The 26,354-nt window shown below is 35.2% G+C and overlaps 1 protein-coding gene across 19 annotated transcripts in view; it reads right to left on the minus strand.

The window, feature by feature from the left end:
• Positions 1-26,354, minus strand: part of LOC106171214 (muscleblind-like protein 1) — a 130,732-nt gene that overhangs the window by 31,533 nt on the left and 72,845 nt on the right. For all 19 annotated transcript variants that reach the window (XR_015331315.1, XM_086996872.1, XM_086996866.1 and 16 more), the window contains one exon: positions 19,535-20,134. Coding sequence is in view for 18 of the 19 variants with exons in the window: in XM_086996872.1 (XP_086852998.1) it covers positions 19,535-19,774 (240 nt within the window). In the remaining variant the exon portion in view is untranslated. The remainder of the gene's footprint in view (positions 1-19,534; positions 20,135-26,354) is intronic.

A 26,354-nucleotide genomic window follows, 5' to 3' on the forward strand; every position in this document is an offset into this window, starting at 1 on the left:
ATTGAGACTGACCAATGAATACTGATTCATAAAATTATGAATGAAATAAACATGAGAAATATGAAGTCGGAACAGAACATCAACAAAAAAAATAAATAAATAAAATAAAATAATAAATTTAAAAAAAAAATACTAAAAAGTTACAGTTTTTAGAAATTAAAATATATCTGGGAAAGGTGGAAAATATAACTGACCTTTAATTTTCTACAGCTTAGAAGAATTATAATACACAAATATAACTCACAATTTAACACACAAATCAGACCAGGTGACCAGTATTTGCTCTGGGTATTGAAACAAGATGGGGGAAAAAGTAATTGCATTTTAGCTTAAGCATTCTACTCCAATCATCTCAAAATTTTCCAAATAATGCCTCACAAATTTCAAACATCTCACTAATTCATGCACTTTTCTTTCAAGTTTTCTTACTCTCAATTTGCTCACATAATACCAACTGTTGAACTTGATCCCAAATCAGAATTCAATATTTCAAATCATCTTTGTCAGGTATAACAGACAAATGGGATGATATAACCAATAAAGTTCACATTACTAGAAATTACCTCTATCTCCATGATACAGGCTACAAAATAAGTTTTAGCTATCTTTAGACATTATTACCAAGAATGATAAACCAAGAGAACCCAATTCTTAGAAATCTTTTAAAAGTCTTATTCATAGTAACAGAGGCAGCAAAAAAGAAAAAAAAAAAAAACAACAACTAGGATAGAAATGTCTTTCACGTCTCTCATCAAACGATTCCCAGGGTATAACGCTGTAACGCCATTCCCCGGCAAGAGGAAATGGATAAGAACAATAATAAGGATAATGACTTGAGATTATGGCTGGAGCTGGCAGAGAGAGGTCTGCAGGGAAAAGTTAGACTGACATTACAATCCATGGTACCTTAATGGCCAAATCTCTGGTGGTTCATTTAAGAAAGGTCAAGAATCTCTTTTCCAGCCTTTGAAATTGAGTGACGGATAATATGTACGTTCATAAATGTCTGTTGTTTTGAATCCCAAGATAACATATTTTTCAATATCACATTTTATCAAATGTAACTTATTCAACACACAAGATATTTTTTGAACCTACATCTTTCAGTAATATCTTTTTATTTTTTTTTTATTTATTTAAAAGTCATATCAGATATCATCACCACAATATTGGCCACCATCATGAGCCTCTTCATCAACATCTAATGAGTATCCCTCGGCACAATTTACGCCACTCATTTCCCCGGAACTCCAGAAAAATCCCAGAAGCATAATTAATATCCCCGATTGTGTTCAACTCATCTAATGTTCATACACTATACGTGAATATCAGATAAAAAGTGTGTGTGCATGTGTGCGTGTGTGCGTGTGTGTGCTTGCACGTGTTAGCACTATCAGCAGTGTTTTTTGCTTAGCAGACATAACAAGGTTACCAAATCAATTAATAAATGTAAAACTAAATATATAAGTAAATAAATAATTTTTTATCAAATAGAACCCGAGTACACTAAGTTTCATACTTAAATGATAGTCAGTGGGATAGAGGAAACACATGTGGGAACCCAGACACATTCTTATGTGACAACTCCATAAACTATCCTGTGGTAGTCTCATCCTTTCCACTAAGACTTTTTAAATAAGCTGGGGAAAAATGAACTGCCAAGCTACTATTGAATGCCTTATAAATAATACTGCTTCAACAGCACCCAGAAGACCGCATACAAAGTATCAGGCGAAATCACAGAGGACAGATTACGGGCTTCAATGTACGATAAATCATCCTCATCTGATAGTGGCGTGCAGTTCGTGCTGATTAAACGCTGTCTCCATCAATCATGTAAACAGTATCAAAACTCATGTAAATGTTGACCTCGTGTGTTTTTCAAGGTCACTTTGGCAGGTGCGTGCACAATTTTCTCAGCATGCAGGCACATGAACCATGCTGGGGCTCCAGCACGTGAGGCCGAACGATTCTTTCGTAAGCTTGGCCCAGCACAAGGTGATCTGGGTTATACAGGAATAGAGTGATATGAGGAATTGAAGGTGTGACTCACATAAATGCAGGCAGCTGACCGAACAATAGCAACAAGACGCTGTTTTATTTGAAGAATATTTGAATGTGTAGTAGTATAAAAAGTATTTCAACTACTCATGAATAAAATATCACAGACATCACAGCTAAATAACTTAAAGGAATCATTTCTTCTTTATTTTAAACATCAATTTTTGTGTAGAAACTCATTCTGATTTCTTTAACAACTACTTATCCTACCTTTACCTATTAAGAAGATATAATTAAATCTTTTATCATCACAATTTTCACTTCTAAATTATCATTATGATTTTTAGCTTTATCATCAATATAATGAAAAAAAAAAGGCAAAAAAAAAAAAAATGTTTTCAGGATTATCCTGTTTCTAATCCCAAGTCAGACTCAGACATAAAGATATGCTGTCTATCAAACACATGCAAACTACAAAATTACCACTGATCGATACCACTATCCTGGTCATGCTAATATTAACCTCAAACGTCTGCGTCACCTACTCGCCTTCAGAAACATTTACATCCTTTGCATCCTCAAACAATAGCATGTGCCCACAGTCAGCGTTGCATTTGCCTTAAAACCACTGAAATTCGTACAATTTATGCAGCGTGAATTTGCTTTTAGTGACATAACCCTTGCCTTTTTGTACAGACAAAATCAATGAGCAAAACGCAGAGCAAAGTGACATGGGAATTACTTTTGGCTGACTGAGATGTTCTGTACTTTATCTCTGTACAGATGAAACTTGGTAGTGTACACAAAATCTTGTCCTGAATCTACTGGAAAGCTCACAATTTTTCATGCTTTGAGAATGTCAAGTTAAATTAGATCCATAAAATTATAAGAAAGAAAAATTGCAAATAAAAAAATTAAACATTTGAGAAAATTAAGAATTTATAGGTAAAACATAACAAGAAAGAAACATTTTTTAACAAAGATGGCCTTTCATGATCCCTGATGCCATCCCAATCCACAACACGTATCTTTATTTACTTTTGGAAAAATTCCACAATATTACAGCAACAACCTTTTAACTTGAATAATAAGCACATACTACAGATTATAAACTAATACCAAGAAGCTTTCCTGTGCAAAAAAAAACAGTACAATACCAACACGGGTATCCTTACAAGCAATTTTCCAGCACATTCGCCATTATTTCATTTTTTCCACAATCATTATGAAACGATGTGTAAAATTATTTGAAGGTCATAAAAATAGGCAAAAAAAGCTATTCCAAGAAAAAATAAAGGAAAAAAAGATCTTGGTAAAAAGGAAAAAAATAGAAACTTGATGCTCTGTGTTTTTCAAGAAAATCAGACGTTAAAACACTGTCAATGCCACCTCCATCAATGAAAGTCAAAACAAAACCCATCCTATATTCCACGCAATTTACACAGCAAGGTTTTACCTCACTTAAGTGCTGGCTATATTATCCCTACACAGACAAGTAAACAGACTGATCTCGAGACTGTATTTACTATCATACCCCAGAGAAAACTGAACACACTCACCGAAGCCTCAGAGAGCTTGCTTGTGCACACAAATACAGACTGGGGGCTCGATGAAAAACGTAATTCGAACACGTTCTGCTGTATGTCATTCTCTTTTATTCCATGTTTGATGAAGAGATTATACCTTTTCAGTCTGAATGTTGTGAGCTATTAAGGGTCTTGGAATTGCATCTGTTTTAGGGACAATCAGGTAGGGTATTGAATGAAAGGCAAACAAAGAATCCTTCCTCCAGCCCCTACAGACGATACTGTCTGGTGTCATCATTCATGTAATGCAAGAGGTTTTGATTCCACCTAACCATTTTCATATCTGCCGACGCTGGGTCTGCATCATAAAACTTTAACACGCAAACATATTCTTTAAGGAAGAGGTCTAAGGTGTCCGGATAAATCCATGCAGATTCCATGCCGTAAACTAGAAATCTATTCAGAGTGGGAAGATTGTCGCAAAGGCAGCTCAAGTTTCATTATTAATTGATTAAGTAATTATTGGATCGCCATGAAATTTAATGGATCTCAATTTAACCTCACTCTGGCCTATTCAGAAAATTCAAAATCCATCCTAACTTTTTTTTTTAGTCAGGCAATTAAAACAAGCCAAAAAAGGTAAAAACATAACCTAAAGGATAGATAGAAATAATCATTTACATAAAATTACAGAAAAGAAAATTAGCATAACCTGTTGTGCACCAAGTGCTAACAACACATGCTCTGTGTATTATAGACATGCTCAGGGCAGGGCCAGTCATTTCAGCACAATGCCACTAACATGGATAATGGGTCACAACCAAACACAATCTTGGCACATCTACTACAATTAAGTCACATTGGGGGCCATGACACGTCATAGTAGCAGGACCAAATGCGGTGTCCAGAGAATCTTTACTCTAGGATGAAGAATTCCAAAGGAAACCAGCAACAATAGTGCTTCTTTTTTTCTCAGACAGTCTCAGTCGAACTGAACTCAATCACAATCATTTCTGGTGTAGCGCCCCCCCCACCCCCATGTTAAACAGAAAAAGGAGAAAACTCAAACTTCAAATGCCATTCTATATTACATATTGCAATTATTCACCAAACTTTAAATGATATCCTCTCACTACATAAAAATTCTAGTCTGGTGAGAATTTCATTAAATACTTCATAGGTTTTCTGTCATTCCCTTAACAGCATGAATCACAGCAGGTCCTGGCTAAAGCGGAAGATGTCCTACATCCAAACCTATGACTAATAAACCAATCGTTCTATATAAGGTCATGATCACATGTGATATGAAAGGTCATATGACATAAAAGAAGGTCACACATCAAGCAAAACATCACATGGCCTTGAAACAGATAGAACAATTGAAAAGCGTCTTCACTGACAGTTTGAGTCAAATGAACACTTCTCTTTCTATCTCTCTCCTCCCCCCTCTCTCTCTGTATGCATGTGCGCATTCTTTCAGTGCACCCTTTCAAACTCAGCTTTCTACCAAGCATCCCACATTCCCTCCTTTTTTCACCTATAATTCAGTCATCGTTAGTATTTTTTTAAAAACCTGTTTTCCATCAGACGCCTATATTTGCCCGGTCTAGCCAGTTTTCCATCAGAATCTTAAAGCTGTCCATGGGTTCTACGTGCCTCAGCAGGAAATAACTAGCAGATGGAGCAGCTTGAGCGATCAATCACTTAAACAGTATATATTATGATTGCATTCGAGTTCTTTAAGAGTTTATATTAAAAACACATCTAAGTGCCATTAATTCTGGTGTTGTCATTAATATGGGTAGTTAACTGCATATACTTCTATTCATGATATTCATGCAAGCTACATTTGCTGTTGCTTGAATTCTCAAACATGGATGCCATAATTGCTCACCCAGTCAAACAAAATCAATTAATTTCTTGTGCTGTCGATAATAATGTAAGAGCATACGAACATGAAAAATCTTGCAAAATGATATAAAATTGAATAAATATTATGCGCGTGATTTGTGATTTTAATATGCAGTCTGTGTGTGTTTGTGCCAGGGCAAGTGTCCCATGAATTATTCGCAAGGGTCAAAATGACCTGATGTTCACTACATTGTTGCTGTGTACAATTTTTTTTTTTACAAGACTTTCATTCTTTATCGTAAAACCCTAAGCACTGCAGCACTGCAGAATGAAAATATCTAACAGGGACAAATCTAACTTCTGTCTGACTTGTCAGTTTTATGCAAACCATCATCAGATTTCTACATCTCAGGTAACTGCTAAGGTGACTAACTCATTTACCTGGGCTCATTTTAGCATAACATACCTTCGATGAATGCCCAATATTCCAAAAGAAAATGCTTCAGCTGATTTTTAAGCATATACCAAAAGAAAATGCCTCCAAATGCCAAACATTTTCCAAAAAGAAAATGCCTCACCTCACTGCAAAACATACATCAAAAGAAAATGGTTCCAAATACCAAACATATCAAAGAAAATGCATCAGCAACTGCATAGCTTATTACCAAAGAAAATGTAAAACATTCTACTTCTTTTGCAAAACCCTGTTTTCGCTCGCAAATATTACTTGGCTTGGCTAATACAGTCAGGTTATTCATCTAAAGCAAGGTATTTTACCTTGCGAAAGTTAAACATCTCACGTTTTATTTGATCTAACATTTCTCTGATAAACCAGACCCAGGTAAAAAAAAAAAAGTGCCATAGTCTTCCCTCATAGCAACCCGGCAGTGGCAGTGACATATGAGACATGTCCAGGTGAGATGAGGTCAGGTCACCCCACCTGGCTCAGGTAAATGATGATGTAATCATGTTATCGTTACCCAACACCTGCCTGTACCTGTGATGCAAACGCCACTCAATGAGGACATAATATCTACTTAGTGGTTAAGTCCACTTTACTTCCCATACTCACTGTATCAAATGGCAAGGTTTGTAGGGTGTTTACAATGAAAGAAAGATGCAAAACGCTTAGATTTATGACTGAATTTCTAGAGACACTGTATATTAAAGGTACATTAATAATTCAAAACTTCACAATATATATCATCCATTTTATAATTCAAAACTTCACATTATATACCATCCATTTCACATCTTTTTGAAAGGAACAACCATCAAAACAAACAAACAAACAAAATACTGTATACTCAAGAAGAAAATGTGGTAGTTTAATACCATAACAAAACACTATTACAATACAAATATATTACATGGTCAGTGGAGGTAGCCTACATCTGTTCTAACTCTATGAATGGTTGTACAGCTGCTGGCAGTCCAGATGTAATCATTCCAGTAATCTCATTACTGTTACATAACACTGGTGTAGCTGTTACCTAACGGTCACTTAGGCAGGACTTAACTGCTCCTAAGTGGCCTAATCCAATTATCTTCCCATAGAGCACCTGTTTACTGGCAGTACACCCATATCTACCTGGCCAACTGGGCAGTTCTGCAGGTACATGTTAGTGCATGAGTTTCACAAAGAAAGAAATACATGGCAATAATAAATAAATAAATAAATAAATCCTAGGCTCCACTCTCTGTTTTAGAAAAAAATATTGCTGTCAAATTATGGTGTTAAAATGAACACTTTAATCTCATACAATGAAACTGCAGATTTGAACTTAACATAAATATTATTATATAAGTAGCCACTAAAAAGTGATTATTTTTAAAAATTAAACTGATTTTAGTAATAAAAATTAAATAATGATATTAGTAATAGTTATCACTTACTTTGTAACAAAAACTTAAGTGAAACAGCTATGTTTTGCTCTTATCCCAAGAGAAAAATATGTTTGCCTTTTTATCAGATTATTAACTTTTATGCATCTTCTTTTGCTTTTGTTTGCAAATTATGGAAAAGAGAGGGGAGTAATTATGCTGACACTATTTCACTGCAGCACTACTGGTAGCAAATCAATTTTCAATAATTGCTAGAAATTATCTGATGTCTGTTACATCATTTATTACCAAACCCACTGCTGGCCAAGAACTGGGGTTAGCTTAACGACATTCATCTTTTTTCTTTTTGATACAATAAGTGAGAGAGTCTTATATGATTTTCATTGTTAATAATAATAAATAAATAATTAGAAAATTTTCTGGTCAATCATAATCACCTCTAGCAAACGTAAAAATATTGATACAGAATCAACAATACTAAAATAGTTAAATATATTCCCAATTTTTCTAATATTCCAACTTGTATATTCTACTGACTATAAAGACATATAATTATATTGTGCACAATGACCAAAGTGGTGGTGTATTTGGCTCCCGAAGTACCACATAATCCAATCAACTTCTCCCAGTATTGCCTAGGGTTTGACTGTGACATAACACAGATATTGCATCATCTCTCCCTGGGCCCCATCTCCTGCCTTTTGTCTTGTCATTTTTGATGGATAGGCAGCTATTAGAGCAGACATTTTCATTTCCGGGCAATCTACCATTGTCTGGTCTGGAGCCCCCTGTCTCACAAAATGTCTTAAGTTTTTAGGCTTAATTTAGACTACTAAACTCTGATAGCTGATTAAGTGTAGTCATTTTTTTTACCATATTGTCTTAGGAGAGGTTATTAAATGATTGGCATGCAGAAATGTAGCTGACGTACCTAACTGAGCTAAAGTTGTCGCTGAGAGTAAAAATTTTTGTCAAAACCATCATATTTTGCTGTAGGGGCCTCATTTAAAGCAGAAAAAGGTATACAGTCTCTTGGCTTCTTATACCCCCTTTACACTGGACGGCGTCCTTTCTGCGACCATGAATTTTGGCATCGCTGTGGTCTTAATAAGGAGGCACGAGCATTGATTTTGTATCAGAATGACTGCTCAATGATCGGCCAGTTGTCGGCATGTTAAGTAATATAATCTTTTAACTCTCAAATGGGGCCGTACTGCTGGACGCAGAAAGGACGCCGTTTAGTGTAAAGGGGCCCTTAGTGAAACTCATCCTAATTGGCTAAGGTCCACTGCAGCTTTTGCAAAGACTTGATTTTTGATTGTACTTCTTTTAGAAATTGGCTCTAAATTTTGTCTAGTCTTCCCCAAGGTAAGCCAGAATTAGTTCTAGTAAATAAGGAAATTGGGTCAGTATGCCTCTTTACTTAACACCTAAAGTGAGGAGAGACTGCCAACTACTTCCATTGTGAACGAGTCTAGATAACATTTAGACAGAACATCTCAACTGGACCATAGAAAATACATGCATGAATATTTTCAGTAGAACTGCTTAAAGATCCAGCGGAAATATATTTTTTTTCATTAAGTGTCACTGAGAATGCAAGCAATATCTGTGTGTGAGTTGATAAACTGTCACCCAAGCAATATTTGCTACAACACCTTGTGTGCTGCAGAGAGATGTTCAATATATATTTTGCAAGAGTGTGGCATTGTATTATTTGACATACAAACTGAAAAAAAAAAACTTAAACCGAATAAAGATATATCGCCATTGTCACATAACATTTCTAGGCATTTATTGTGTAAGTCTGAAGACAGTTCTGAAGGAAAAAATGTTCAGAACAAATCCTCACATTACTTAGGGATATCAACCTTATTTTAAAACAATATGGCTTCATGAAAAAAAAGAAAAAAGGCAAGTCACTTTTGCATTAGATCCTCTCCTTAAGAAAGCATAAAATAATAAATTTATAATTGCGTAAACAATGAATATCCAGAGACTCCAGCTGTAATTTTTGACGAATAAAACCCCGTTTCCAGGCCTATACAGATTGGAGACCTTTTGAAAATCTGTATTAAACCAATTGTCCTGTTGAGGTTCTAAATCTCTTACCCAACACCAGTCAAAGTAAATGCCATAAATCACAGAGTGAAAAAGAGATTACAGCATCCTATATACAAACAGCAGTGAAATAATCAATACGCCTTTTAAACAAGAACAAAACCTGCGCTGCCTATCTCTTATATTTCCGATCGATGCCAATTTCGATGTCAATTTCGCCTTCTGTAATTAACAGGAAAGGTCCAGCTCTGTTGACCCAGGTCAATTATGCAGTAATTTTCTTCTTTAATTAGACCCATGTCTAGCAGTTATCTAGATTTTTTTCTTTGTTGATGGATATAGTATGGGGCAAGAATTTCCTTCAAATTAAATTACTGTGTTAAGAATATGAAATTGTTTCTGGGTAACTGATGCCAATAAACGAGGAAGATATCTGATCAGTTTTTGTAATGTTTTACCCCATTTTTTAACCAATCTATAATTAAAAAATGAGCACAAAATGGAAAAGACAGATAATATACAAAATGTAATTCACCTCTTTTGTATCACCTTTTGTGTTGCCATGTACATAGCCAGCAACATATTTTTACAATAAGAAAAAAATTGAAATAAATAAAAAGATTTACATGTAGCCTTTATATCATTAATAAAATCAACAAAGTCACCAGATGTCAACAAGACCATCAGTAAATGAAAAGAAAAATAGTCAGTCGAATTTAGAGAGAGGAAAAAAACATGACCCCACCTTCTTAAGCCCAAGGTATACTCTGCAGAAAAAAAAAAAGGTAATATGTTTGCACTGTAACCTACTACTGTCTGTGGATTTCTTGTTCCCAAAGGGTTGCCATAGCAACTAAAAAACAAAATCAATGAAGCAAATGGACAAAACATCTGCCTTGAAACGGAGTACGCGGCTGAGCGCCCAGCCCTCTCTCCTGCAGTGATGCAATTTTCCTGCCTCCACTGTTTGTGGACAATATTATCGCCACTGAGTTAAGACGCTAATCTAAGATCATGCTCAACCCTGACTCTCCATCTGCTTATTTCTTTTTTAAATTGTTCTTTTAAAATTCGTTTGAGTAAAAGGCTTTGTGTAAGACACACCTGATTGATTGCCTAAATTCAAAAATAACAAAATTGCTGTAGCGGCAGGTGAAATTTTGTGCAACTGCTCTGACGGATATATTATCAAATATAAATCCTATTCTGTCTTAAAAAAATTTTTCCCCTTTTTCTTGCACTTTAAAAAATGATAAAGTAAAATAAAAAAATGCCATCAAAATTGTAACCAACTTAATTTTATATTTTAATATTATCTATCACTATGACACTTCTTAATTGCTTCTTTATCTCAGTAATATTTTTTCTTGACACTCAATCAAACAAAAATCCCATTTTGTGGATGGCAAATATTTTCAGTCTCTACACCTACGTCTCGTCTGTGAGACTTCCTTGGTTTCCACCTCACTGCCCAAGTATCCGCTACCTCTTTGATATCAATTTTTAAAGTGACAGAGCAGAAGATTTCTATGATCCCTCTCCATTCCACAATTTCCTAGCACCGATGTTTTTTTTCTTCTGTTTGGCAATGTTTCATGCTGAACTAATTCATATCATGTCAGTTTTGATCAAATATATAAAAACCACAGTGAGTCTCTTTTTTTTTTCTCTCTGTAATTTCTTTACCTTTTAAATGTCATAGCATTATAATATTCTTTGTTTTGACTATAACATTTGACTTCACATGAGAAATTGTTGTTTCATTTTTTTTCATAAGATAAATAAATGACTCAGGTCAACTAATTATCATCCCTTTAACAAAATATTATTTTTGATTTTTGAGAAATCATTGTTTTGAGCACATTTTTCATAATTCCACAGTAACTTCCAGGTTACTTCATTATCTTTTGGCAGTATTCTAGGGGTTTTTTTTTCACACAAGTATCAAATAAAATTAAATCTTCTTCTGTTGACTAAACAGGTGAAATCTAATCAGTTTTTTTGGCATTCGTGTTTGATATTTTTCTTCTCTATTTAACACATTTATCTAGCGTAATCAGACCCTTCCACCGCCAGAGCTTCAGTTAAGATCTCTGTGATACTTTTCATTTCGTCAAAGTTATCAAATATCATGATAAACATGTTTCTAGCTAAACTGAATTTCCATAGATTTTTGGGCAATTTCCAACTTTAAAATCATTTTCTGAAAATCCTCTACATTAAAAGTACACTTTCCTGGCGCTGACCCTACAAAACTAATTTTACTTTTAAACAGATTAAAACTGGTTTATACACAAAAAGTAGCAATACCATGATTAATTTCACCTGTCACTGACTGGCCATAATATAATAAAGCCCCCTCTCCCTCTCCTCTTCCATTTCCTTTAATTTAATCAGCTTTAATCCAGGTAATGTGATTAGAAAGTGGTCATCGGATGAAATAAGGGTAGGGTCAAAAATCATACCTGCATTACGAAAATCAGATGGACGTGTGCCTTTAAAGCATTCAGCAATATATCTTCTTAGCGGGCGTTATGACAGCGGCATGCAAACGCTGACACGCAGTTTGGCAATTTGAGTGATCAAAAATTCATGACAATGTATTTTTCCACTAGGTTTTGAAGCAGATGGTAGACACAGTAATGGCTGATTATGAATTTTCTGCTGTGACAAGCAATGGCAGAGGCAGGCAAGGAAGTTCTTTCCCTTTTTTCAGTTTCTTTCTTTTTTTTTTTCTTCTTTAATATCTTGAAAGATAAGTACGATCATGCCATAATCGGGGCAGTATGGGGTGGATGGATACTTTCCTATAGCTACCAAAAAGTCTACTAGCAAACGGGTTTTATCCAAAAATCCACTTACTTTGAGTCAGGGCAAGGACTTAAAATGAAAAGCAATGTCCTAATCCCATTTTCATTTGGATGTTCTTCCATTTTATTTAATTCACACAACTATTGGGAAGACTAAAACATTTATTTATAGAGTAACATTTTTTTTTTTTTTTACTTTTTTGTAGAATCAAAGACCCAAGGGTCTAAAAAACAAAAGAAAACGGCACTTATTCCATCTAATTTTTCAAAACCTAATCATTCATTTCACATCCACATCAAGGCCACCTCCATATTTGCAAATGCCAAAGCATTTGGGCACCACTGGCTGCAAAGCTCAAACTCCATGACTATAACTATACATAGCATTCGATCAAAATGGCCGCCGGTATTCCGCTGTCCCATTTCCGTCCACCTAATGGCCATTTGATGTGAGAAGAATGTGAATTTATGGCTTTGTCTTCCGATTTATTATTAGTGGATGTTCATTTATTGGGCAGGCCAAAGGGCCATTAGTCTGCATCATTATGCCATTAAGCAAGCCAGAGAGATTATGTCCAGTCCCAATGAGAAAATAAAAATGGACAGTGGAGATATATTGGATGAAAGTCTGCTCAAAAAATAGAAAAGTGCAAAATAAATTACTTTTTTTTTTTCGTATGTTCACATTTTGCACACTGGCATAATGTAAGCAATATATATCTATTTCAGTACTGAATCAGCATTTTGAACTACAAGGAAGAGAAGTGCAATTTTCCAACTGTTTATCTTTGCAAGTTTAGTTCTTAGTTTGAAAACATAATGAAAAAATATTGTTCTGATTCATTAAACACTTTAAAAGTAAACTTGCCCTATATCTGAAGAAAAAACAAAAGAAAAATCAAAATTAAACAACAGGTTTATGAATAATAAACACATACAGGGGCGGATTTAGGCCGTCTTCTGGGTCTTCTGGAAGACGGTCAGATTTTTAAGTTTACATTAACGGGTATCTAATATTTTCTGTCGGAAGACGGTCAAAAATTAAGGATGAATTAACAAAGAAAATCTGGAAGACTGTCAGAAAATATCTCTGGATCCGCCCCTGACATTCTATGAAAAATAAACCAACAGAGATAGAATTTGTTCCACAGCTCCAAGAGGTTTTGTGGCTAAAGTGTAGATGGTACTACTTCACAAATTGGTCTCTCTTCTTCAACAGGCTCCAGTATGAAGAGGCCTATCAAAGATGTCTACTCTTTGAGAACTTCAGAGTTCTTAATTTGATGCCAAAGCTTTATTTTTATTGTAAACAGAACACTTGAGGACTCTTTTGGCCCGATTGGTACCCAACCAAAAAAAAAAACACTAGAGCTGAGACCTGTCAACACCTGCTGGGGTGACCTGTCAGCTGGTCAGACAAGGTCAAAAGTCATATCCCATAATTCCTACGTTCTATCCCATAATATAATTGATAGGGAATGAATTCTCAATTTAAAATATATGCATATATTTTAGTCAATTTTAGAGGGTAACTAAAAGTGGAAAAAGGGAAGAAATGTCTCTTGTTTCCCCTTTTTTGAGACAATCCAAAATATGTGAGATATCTGGTCTGAAAGTGAACATTTTACCATGCTTTCTTTGAAAATGCTAAGCCTTTAAAATAGTTACTAAAAACAGCGATGAATGAAAAAGTGAAACATTTCATTAAAAAATTGCTTAGATTACATAAACATTATCACACAAAAGAGAAAATGTGTAAAAAAAAATCTTAAAACAACATTCAGTATTGGAGCCAATCTACGATATCACTTGGTGTCATGACACCATTGTTCAGCATCATGCAGCCACATATTATATATATATATATATATATATATATATATATATATATATATATATATATATATATATATATATATATATACTGGTATATAAATATGCCCGCCCTGCATTTACTGCCCAGGTCATCAGGAGTTCACTGGCCCAGCAGTGTCGCTGACCTTTTATCTGGGCCAATCTAAATGGTCAACACTTCACTTTGGCCTTGAGTGACCACCTGCCATAGGGGAGGTCAACACGGGCGCTGGGTGTATTTCTTTTGGTACATAATATACAAATCCATACAAGGTGATACAGAAGACAGGCAAATGTGCTTGACAGCCATGTTTGCACTTCGCTATGCCAAGTCATTTATGATGGCCGTTTGGTCATGCAAGCCATTGTGTTCTTTACACAACTTTGCATTATTAGTTAAATAATCTATCAATTAATTTATTTACACATCATTTATGTAAGAGAAAGACAGTTAAGGACAGTGTTCAAATGTATTTTCATATCCCAAAACTTTCCTCACCCTTCCAGCCATATTGATTATATTGTTGTAAGTTTGGTTGAAGTCAGGGGAGTCAGTCAGTTCATGTTTGTAAGGAATATACTAGGATTGCACTCAAACCTGTTCCCATGACCTCACCATCCTCCATTTTTATATATTCTATCCTTCCCTTCTCATGATGACAGATAAAATTTTCAAGGACTGGTTCAAAATTATGTTCAGACGGTAAAAAGGAACGGCAATAATTTTTAGAGTAGCCACTTTGAATTTAAAGTCAGTCTGGGAAAAATGTCCTTCAAAACCAGTCCAGCAAATTTGTCTTAACTGCTCATTCAAATGTCAGCTATTTTGAAGTTTTCAGCATGTCTGAGTAATGACTTAATTCCTGATATAAAGCAACTCAACCTATGCCAGGATTACCACTATGCACTGAATGCATGTCTCACGCCATAATGTCTTAGATGGGGACATGTCACGCCTACCAATCTCATACCTCTTATTTTTTTTCCATCTTAATCTACAATTTTAGAAGATATTATTCAATATTCCTCAAGTCAGTTGTTCAACATGTGTACATTTGATGATGTGTGTGCACCCATTGCCTCTTTCGTACTAAATTGTTTTCCATTTCCTGCGATCTCATGACCTCACAAGATTACGACATTCTCATCAACCAATTTCAAAATGGCGGCATGCATGAAAGAAAAGGGTGCAACATCATGCAATCCACACATCGTGCTCATCAGTTGTATTTAAGAAAAAGTTGGCTTTTGTTTCTAGACTGCTAACACAAGATAATAATAAGAGGAGGATTTTAACCACAATCCTGGTGGGAGAGGGGGGGGGGTAATTAATAAGATACATGCTTTACTGCTCTAAATGGCAAATGCCTAGTTTTTATACTGTTATTTCATGCAATTTATTTTTCATTCCTTGCAAGACTAAATACCAACCTATGGACTACTTTAGTTTTTATTTATCAAATATTTATGCATTTCCGTTGTTCAGTTCACAGGTTATTATAACCTATGTTTTGATTGCTTAATGCCTGCCTTTCTCAATAATTGTAAAATACATTGGCATATTTAACATTAATCATGCATGACATTCATACAAAATTCAAACCCACCAGTGCAAAATAACGTAGACATATTTATATAAATATATATTTACCTGCATGAATTCATATATACACATATATATATCATGATTCAAATTACAAAGATTTGCTGCTTACAGACAGACACAAACTGAAAATTTCACATGATAATACAGTGTAGATGGTTCACCATGCAGACATTAACGGCACACATATATTCATTTTTTTTTTTAATCTCCTGCTGAAATTTTAACCCCTTAATTTAAATATTATGTAATAAAATACTCTAGATTATGTCTAAATTGCCCTGTAGCTTCTCAAACAAATCCAGATTCACTGATTATTTGACTAGCGCCTTTGTCTGTCATATTTCCACTGAGAAAACCCCAGGTGAGAGCGGCAGTGAAAGATCGACCTAACGGACGTTTTGTCACATATCCATTTTCTCCATAATCCAGGGACTTGAATTATAGCATTTCATATTTCGTGATGAAACAAAGAACCAAATGCTCTTCACATGCTCTTTTTTCGAAAGCAGATTAATTTACACAATATTGTTGTTTTTTTTTATAGCTGTTTTGCAGATTGTGTTTTCTGATATTGCAGCCTTTGTCCTAATCTTCGGGACAAAATGCTCTCTGGCAACTGAAGATAGCCTGGGAAAACTTGATAACAGGAATATGAATTAATTGCCATTTACTTTCCATGGCAATGCTAGTGACTAAGGTCAGTTAACTTCATTTGATACGTGTATATGAGAGAGAGAGAAAGAGAGAGAAGGAGAGAAAGAGAGAGAGAGAGAGAAGGATAAGGGGGGTTAGCGAAACAAAACTTTTTTTTTCGTTATCTAAAAACAACATGCCTATACCTAAAGTCAGACCATCTGAAAGCCTTCATCTTATTACCACAGGATTATAAACAACAAACGGTTTCCTTTTTCCTCATGTTTTCACAGCAGACAACAAACCCACTGTTATCTCACTCGCGCTATTCAAAACCAATATTCTTCCTGGCAACAAAACACCCTGGGGGACAGCAAAACGCTTGATGAATCAAAACATTCTATCTTTCTCGCACCAATTGCTTCTCTTGTTTTTCAAAAAACATCGCTGCCTTCTCAGGCACATAAATGGGAGATTGTATTTGATCACCTGGGCCCATTATCGCTGTACAGCGTTATATCGGGTTACTTGATATTGCCAGGCGCCAGCAGGAGGGAGGAAAATCATGTATCAAAATTGGAGAACTTTCAAGTATGGCTTGTCAGTTTAAAAATATATTCAGTATACCTATGTGTCAAAACTGGATGCAACTTTCAGATAGCTTTTCATGAACTGAAAATGTTCAAACAGTAAGTTTTATATGAATTGTGACTAGTAACAAATTAGAATATGTAGTTTATGTTTACTGGATTTGAAAAAGAAAGGGATAATTAATTTTAATATCAACATGTATTGGAGTTGAGGAATCTTCAAGCATTTAAATTTTTATTGAACATTAAAAAATTTAGAATAAATGTTACAGGATTTAAACTAGATAAATGTGCTTAAACTGGATAAGCCCTTTGGGCAGCGAGTTCTTGGGAAAAAACAGATGGCAAAGGCGTATCAAAATGTATCAAATATAGAGATATTTTCGAGCATCCCTCTCATGTTCGTTTGATCTTAAAACATGAAACACTTAAGTAAGAATGTTTCACCCAGATCAAAGTCTTGTTAGTGTTTGAGAATTAAAGAACAAGCTAGACTTATAGGAAATTGCATGCTTCTGCTTACACATTATTTGATGTTCGATAGAAGAATACTATTATCCCGAACCGAAGAGGTCAAGTTAAAAGTAACGGGACAGATATTTGCACTTATTGCAGACCCTTAGAGAAACAACTATTTACAGGCATTAATTTTTTTTTTCATTTTGGACACAGGTAATAAGATACAAGTCTTATTATCCCCAAGACCACCAATTGAAAAACTGGAGGAAAAAAAAGGAGACTAAAATTCAACAATTTTGCTTGACATCCTCAAGACGCTCTGTCCAGCTTTTACATTGTGATATCCTTATCTACAGCACTGCACGGCACATAAAGGTCAAGGCAGATAGAAACAGCGTGTCCTGCTGGGTTCTTCTTACGAGAGAACCAAGTACAAGAGAACCAAGAGTGTGAACAAAATCAGTGGATTATTTAAAAAACATCATTAAGATAAATATGATGCTGTGATGCAATTCAATATTTGATTATCATTTATTTTTCAGCAGGCAGTTTTTCCCCCCATTTAATGTAATAAATATAATAAATTATTCAAATATAAACCTATATAAACATTTGGCTAAAAATAAAATAAAAACGCAGACCAAAATGAATTAAAATGAACAAACAAACAACCAAAATAAATAAATGAATAATGGGTAAGATTGGAAAAGGTAAAAAAACACAAGGTGTTTTACTTTGTTTTTCCAATGGATATCCCTGTTTAGCCTAGCAGAACTAATCCAATTCATTTAAAAGCAGGTTCCCTTTTTGTTTCGTCAGAACCAGGGCTAGGTTTCCATTTGCATGCAGAAAACACATGAAAAGACATGCATCTCTTTGATATCCTATTGAACCTACCAAGGGAAACAGGTTGATCTCCTGAAGCTTGGTGTGAACAGGACCCTTTTTTTTCTCTGATGTTCATTTTAACCTTATAGCACCTTGGTCTGATACTTTAATGTAGTGCATGGGAATGTAAATGGGATAGGCAAGTCCTTGAACTTATTTGCTGAGAATAAGTAAAAAAAAAAAAAAAATTAGCATGCAAAAAAAGAAACATGCAAAGAGATGACATTTCATCCAAAATTTCTTTTTTTTTTCTTTCTTTTTGTGATTCAGGCTCTTATATTTCATATGGGAACCACAAAGTGACATGAGAACATCTTTATATCTGAATCCACATCATATTTTCCAGGAATCAAGGAAGAAAAACTTCCGAAGTGATACATTATATACCATTACCTTCTTGCTTCAGCAGACAAGACATTCATCTGCTGTTGCAATTATGGCAATGTAGAAAACGGATACAAGCCATTGGAAGAGTTTCCATCACAGACTAATCTAATTGAAAAACAATGTCAGGGCTGTATATAGATTATGGATATGTATTTAGTGTTTTTAGACCAAGAAGACTGTGGAAATGTATGTTTGACATGAACACATATTCAAGAACGTGTAGCAATAAAAATACACCGACCGAGTTCATTCAATCTCCATTTCTGTGATATGGGCGTATTACTTGGAAAAAAATTATCCATTAAAGTAACACAAAGCCCTTTTAAATATAACTTAATTCCCTACAAGCAAAAGATGTCTACCAGCTAGTTTAGTGTTAAGTGTGTATTAAGTGTGATCAATAGTAATTATTTCAACTATTCTGATGGAAAGAATGCAAACTACCACTGGCAAAAGTTTATAATGTCTTTTAACTGTCTTTTTATATATACCATAAAATGAAAAAAAAATCAAAAGTAATTATTTTGAGGAAAAAAAATTGAATGAAGGTGGATTATTTCCTTTTGAAACCAAACCCAACAAACTACAGATACCATATCTCCTTCTTTTTTATGCTGACAAACACCAAATCTCACTTTTGGAATATAACCACATAAACTGTTTCCACATAAACAGACATACCAAAGATACAATGGGAAAGAAAAGATAGACAAACAAATAAATACAGAGACAAACGATCAAACCAAACCTTACAAAATTTCCTACGGGATCCTTCAGGCCATATCCTAGATAGGAATCCTATAAGATTTCCCATAGAATTCCTAAAGAGTCCCATAGAGTCCTTTAGGATTCCTACAAGATTCCTACTGAGACATAGAATTCCTATAGAATCCTGTAGGACCCTATTAAGTCCGATAAGCTTCCTATAGAGTCCAATACGATTCCTGTAGAGTCCCAAAGGGTCCTGTAACATTTTGGTTAAGGAAACTACCAAACAACAAACAAACAAACAAACAAACCCACCTTTATAGAATCAAAACAACATGTGACTCTTCCATTCTGAACTTCCACATGCGGAGGAGGGTGTGCGAATTTACACTCCAGCTCTGTACGTGTGCACTTGTTCCTTTGGTATTCTCGACACACTTCCAGCGTTAGCCAACGAGAATCCTTTTGATTGGCCAAAGTAGCCAGTTGAGCAGCCGCCATTGGGTTCATTACTGCCGAATTAGGTATCCCTGCTGCCGGATTTACCATAGCCATGTTTGCGTCTGTTCTTGAAAAGTTTTTATTTATGTAACAACCAGTTATTTTGACAAATTATCTGACCTCTTTGGTGTCAGATTTATAACACAGATTATGTAAAATCTTTAAATGCTCAGTTTATGTACAAAACTTCTATCTATACACTCTACAGTGTATAAACGTATGACACATTGGGTACAAAAATAGAAGAATTTCCTTTGATTCTTTTTTTTTCTGGTAAAGATGCTTCCTTTTTTTTTTCTTTACGTAGAAAATAATTATCCACTACGGTTATTGGGAGGTCCTACGATCAGCAGTGGTTGTGACAAGGTCTGTGTTGGTACTTGTGTAACAGGTGTAGTTCTCTCCAAAGACTATCTGAAATGAGAAGGAAAAATGACATTAAAATCACATCGTAGTTTATAAGAACATATATCTTCACAGAAAACAAAAAACTTCAGTACAACGAGCTTGCTACTTAGAGCAAGGACCGGTAAAATTGGCTGAGGCAAGAAAATGAAGTGTCGCTCTTTTAAATGCCAATTTTGTACGTAAAGCAATGCTCGTTAGAAAAAAAAAACTGTTGCAGTACTTATATGACAGAAGAGGTTTTAATCACGACATTCAATGTTAGGTCAAAAAACTCCATCTCTACAATAGTATCACCAGGCATGCCAGGAAATTCGTGGAGAAAACACTGCATGTTTTCAATGGTAGAGACAGTCCTATCATGGAGGAATCGACCCACGTACAAGTAGCTCCCAGATACAATCTAACACAAATTAAGACTTGCTTGTTATTCATACCGTCATACCATGAACCAGATCATGCATGTATTACAAGCATAAAAATATTTTAGATGCAGCTTGGACCAATATTTCTACAGGAAAGGAATCGTTATACTCAGAAATTTGAAATAGCCATTACTGAAATAGGATATCACATACACCCAGTTAAAAAAATCCTGCCCAATGGGATTGGTTTGAACTTTGTGTCAACATGAACTGTACTCTTATCAAAACGCTTACACAGATTCTGTCTTCATATTCCCATAATGCACCACAGTAAACACACCAGAGAGAACCCACAATGAAATTATCACCAATTATGCTCTTCAGTCTGCCTTATAGACAGTTTACAGGGCACGTTGCTAAATATGCACTCTGCAGGGGTCACCAGATATACTAATTTTTCTAAATTTTTTTAAAAACAGCAGATTTGTTAGCCGAAATGAATTTCTCATGGACTGACTGTTAATTCAAAATGGCCGCTGCCTTGGACCAACTGAGCAGAATGTGGTTCTTGAAAAATGTTAATTATCGGTCACAACAGACATGACCAACTGTTCCAGAATGTCTGAATCATGCAGGAGAAAAATGGAGTAGGAGGACCTATACAAAGTTTGGAGGCCATGCTTTAACCTGAACAAGATCAGGTATAATGGCCCACTTCTGACCTTTTTAAAATAAAAAGGGCCACCTTAAAGATAAGAATATAGATGGACCAGATTCGCGATCATGTATTTTCGGTCATTTGTGGCCTTGTCAAGCAAATTGCACTTTACTTGTTACACATTTATACAGTCTTCTACTAATACATATATGCCAATAAGTGAAAATCATTATTCAGGAACTGTATACTGGCCACAAACAAAACTAAAACGTTTTATTTCCTTTCTCTGCTGCCTTAAACTTCCAGTGACTTCTTCCCATGATGATTATAAATATAATATGTAACCCTCATCCTAGGATCTTAGAGAATAATTCATTTTATAACATAGTGCAAAAACACTGAAGAATACTGAACTCTGGCCTGACATGAAAACCCTCTTCCATTTACCATTTAGAAAGTACATTATCATACTGGTATCTGTTTTAAATGTCATTGTCTACAGCTTATCATGGATAAGTTCAACAGCTGTTGTATATATAGAAATAAATAAAAAATCTGGATGAGATAGAATTGTAAATAAGAATTAGTGGGATTTTATAACTGAAAAATAATCATAAATCCAGATAACTTCTAGTATGTGTGCATAATTTTGACAATTAAAATGGGCAATACTACCAGATCACAACAAATGAACCTGGAGATTAAGAAGGCATATTTTAGCTTGAAATCTCTTAAGGTGTGTGCCTGAGTGTGTGTTTGTGTATACATCTCCATGTGTACCTGAATGCGCATGTTTAATTGCACACGCACATGCATGCAAACCACGCATCTCCCACATAGCACATCTTGAAATATTCTCCTCGCTTGTCTGTTATCATAGAAGTTGCCCTAACAAAGTACCCAGTCATGTTTCATTAGAGCCACTGCTCTGTATTTGACATGCTGTTGACATCTTTATCTGCCTGTTTTTTGACTGCTTTTTCTCACCACTTTGATAAGCCATCTGCCAGTTCGCCTGTTGTCTGCTTTGCTTTTTAGCCACAAAAAAGTATTTTCCAAAAAAAGATTTGGAAGAAAGGTTCGTGTGAACTGTTAAAAAAATAACATAAATACAATATTGTACAAAATGTACTTGAAGTGACATCAAATTTTCATTAACATGTCCCTGTGAAGATACTTTTAAAATAATTCACACAGATCAACTCTGAACATAAAGAACACCATAAGAGGAAATCAATCACATTAGAATTATTTTGTAAAAAGTTGCTACAGCAAATCATTTTCTTACATTTCCCAACATTTGTCATAACTACCAACTTTAGAAAAAAAAAAAAAAACATTCCATTTGTGTCTAAAACTATACTTACAAAATCAACACTATTTAAATTGCTTTGAATAAGATTTCTAAAGGAATCATTTATAAGTTCCACCTGTACAATGCTATCTTCTCCCAAAGTATTGTCAACATGTTATTGTGTCCTATGATAATTTGCTCATAACCTGCCTAAAGGTCACTGTGTGATAATTAATAAACTTCATCCTTGTAGGGAAAAAGTCCTCCCACACCTAAATTCCTGCTTTTCCTGTGGAAGACATGTTTTCTTTTACAGCTTTCATCTTTAGCAAATGTTTTTTTTTTTCTTTTTTATTTGGCCATACAGGAAAATAATTAAGTAAAACAGGCAAGAGCCTTCTCAATGACACCAAAGCAAAATCATCACTGTACATGTAATTTTAAGTATGTTACTCACTTTTTAACACATGTAATACAAAATATGAATCAATGAAAAAAAATGTATGTTTAGCTTGCAATTGAGTCAAGCAAAAATTTTTGTCGCACAACCTGGCAGGGCTAGTTACATGGTTCCTACAGCTAGCTGTAACCTACAGTCTCCAGTTCCTACAGCTAAAGCTACAAGAGTCTCCAGTTCCTGCAGCTAACACAACTCACTGCTGTCTCCAGAATTTCTGAGGGCACATTTGTTGTTTCATTCAGCTCTGCATGTTACAATACCCGAGGCGTATTTTGTGTTGGTCACATATCCGACCAATCATGTCTTTTTAATAACTACTTGCAGATCGCGCCAGTTTCGAGCCAATTGTTCAGAGCCAATTGTTCGGCATTGGTTTGTGATTCTTAAGTCATCAGGTTTGAATTCCCATCAGTAAGCTAAAAGCCATAAAAATTCCTTCATCATTACTCTTTGCATTCATTGTATTGGTTTATAGCGTCTCTAGGCCTACTACCTGTCTGTAGGATTAAAATTCTCTCCTGTATTTGAACATTCCACTCCAACAACATTTCAACCCCAACAACATCCTAAACTCTTCTTAAAACATATAAAGATTGAAATCTTCTACAAGGATAAAATTAATCAATCCTGTCTTTCACAAAGACTGTACGGACACAATGCTAAGATGGATCCTTGTCTATCTAAGTCGAAATACTTGCCACCAACATCCATTTCCAAGAAACTTGCAGTGGTTTTTATTTTTATTTTTTTGTTATTGACCTGCTAGCTCTTGTTGTTTGACAGGGTCATTAAAGAAAGAAAATTCAATTGTTCACAGCTGATAAACTCCTTTGTCTGAACATCCCTGCCAACAACCATCAGTATGAAGTAATCTGAGTGACAACATTACCAAAAGATAAATGAATATTCTTTTCTTTTTCAAGTCACATGAACAAACCAACTGCAATGGGTAATCTTTCCATTTTTCTTCTTGAATTATGTATTCAACTGATGGGATTGGAAACATGCTATAACGTCACCACCAAGAGAGACAAACAAAAGGTTTAATCTACAAGCAGCTGAAAACTTCAGATGGTCAAATGTACATGACAAGCAAATAGAAACAGGATTCATGGAAACTGCACTGTAGCTAGAAGCAGACAACCAGCTCTTTGGGCTTGGGCATCTCAAGAGATTTTGGGGTTTCAGTGACAATGTGAAGGGACATGTTCATATCTTTAATTTTCTTGTAAAAATGCACTGAAAAATTGATGAGTCTTGTATCATTAAATGAAATGTCACAGATGACGGATACACGATGACAAACCAGGTGATAAACTCAATCTCAGAGTGAGACAAAAGCAGCTTGCCATGCCTCAGTGGTTTCACGACAGATGGTCAATGTGCATCTGGTATTCCTGTGCAAAATCCCCAAACACTGAACATGTGTGCGTTCGTGCATGCCTGCGTCAGTGTGCATTAACATGCTAACATTTTCTGAGGCAAATATCCTGGTTATTCAAGATGGGGGGGGGGGGGGGGGAGAGAGAGAGAGAGAGAGAGAGAGAGAGAGAGAGAGAGAGAGAATGGAGGGTACAGTCACACTGCTATCAGTCAATTAAGCACACATATAGTATGCCCTGATTTCAAACAAAAAATTTCATGTCCTTTACATTCAAGGAGATTTGATGCCTTTTCCAATATTGCACATTCTGATGACATTTAGTAAGTAAATTTCCCTTTTTTTACTTTAAATTATATTTAGTTCTTTTGTATTCTGCGTAAGTTATAATGTAATTATTTGTCTAGGTGTTTAAAAAATCAATACAAAATGCATCTTCATTTGATTCCAAACAGGCGAGAAAAGCAAACAAAGACTATATAGACTTCCTGTTCACAGAGCACTTATCCTATCACCAAACCATACCTATCTTAGAAAACAAAGGAGGAAAACAGAAGATATCTAAAGCAAAAAGTTGGAAAACAACACTTAATATTTGGCCAGAAAGGTATACATCTTTTGTAAAAACATGCTACACCCAAGTGGTTTTTTTTTTCCTGACGAAGATATGAAATACATATCACTCATCCTTGTGATAGCAGAGGCATTACCATGGAAAACCCTTCTCTTCGCTGACAGTTCCCAATTATTCAAAACAAGTTGCCATGGCAACACAGGATAGTACCATTAGTCTACAGGCTTGGCATTAAAAAGCCATGCGAAGTCCAGCCGCGGAATGGGCAGACTTCAAAGCAAACCTAATCGTCCAATCAGGAAATGGGGAATTTTAACACCAGGAGATTGTAAAGCATGCAGGTGTGAGACAAGTGAGCAAGAACGAGACGTGAAATCGTCAGGACACGAAGTGCATAATGCTTCCACGTTAATGCCCGTCCATGCCCATTGAGACCAGACAAGGTCTAACATGACATGAGCTTGGAGGAATTGATACTGCACAGTCAAAGAAATTGAATAACACTTCTTCACTCTTGTCAGCCTCTTTACTTATGTGTGACATGTTGGTCACTTTGTTTGACAGTGTGTGTGTGTGTGTGTGTGTGTGTGAGTGAAAGAGAGAGAGAGAGACAGAGATAGAGACAGAGAGACAGATAGAGCATTCTTCAGTAATTATAGGTTTTCCATAAAATCTCCTCTACCCTAAAATATGATAATAAAAATAAAAAAAATAAGAAGTTGAATAGTGCACTGTTGTAAGTATGATTTCAAAAATGATACAAATTGATAAAATCATTACAAGCAAAAGTACAAGTACCATTACAACAGCAACAAGACTTATAACAGTAACTTACTTCTTATCGCGGGGCGCCAGACCTCGAACCACACAAATGTTCTTTTGATTGTTGTCAAAACGGAATAACATTTATCTATTTGGCATGCTTTGCTGTGTCATATGACTCTTTGCAGACTTGGCTGACACAACATGGAATTACTTCGTAAAAAGTGCAGAACCGCTGACACATAATCCACTAAAATATGGCTTCATTTCACTCCACAAACCAGCTTCCACTAACATTCATTCCTTGTTTTTTCTTAGTATTTCGAATTTTTTTGATCAGTAGCCTTGCTGCCTCAAAGTCAATTAAAATGTGTCTATGGTCAATTCCTCAAAAAACATTTTTTACTCTGGCTCTCCAAAGATAACATAGAAAATGTTGATTGCAGCCAGTCAGAAGTTGGTAAACAAAATACCACATGACCTGACCCAACCTCAGCAAGGTGTAATGCAATCAAATTCCCCCTTTGACAGCATTACATCACAAGGCACTGGAGTAAAAGAAAAATAACTTTGTCCAATTTTTCATGTGCCCTTACTGTGGATCCACCATCATTTTCTGATATTTTTTATAATTCTAGAAAAAAAAAATACAAAAGCAGATCCTTCTTCATGAAAAAAATTACAAAACATTTACTAACCTCTAGCTATACTTCATTTCTTAAGAGACATGTTATC

This window comes from Lingula anatina, chromosome 10, assembly GCF_051362555.1.
Source record: "Lingula anatina isolate TDL-2025a chromosome 10, LinAna3.0, whole genome shotgun sequence".
NCBI classification, from domain to species: Eukaryota; Metazoa; Brachiopoda; class Lingulata; order Lingulida; family Lingulidae; genus Lingula; species Lingula anatina.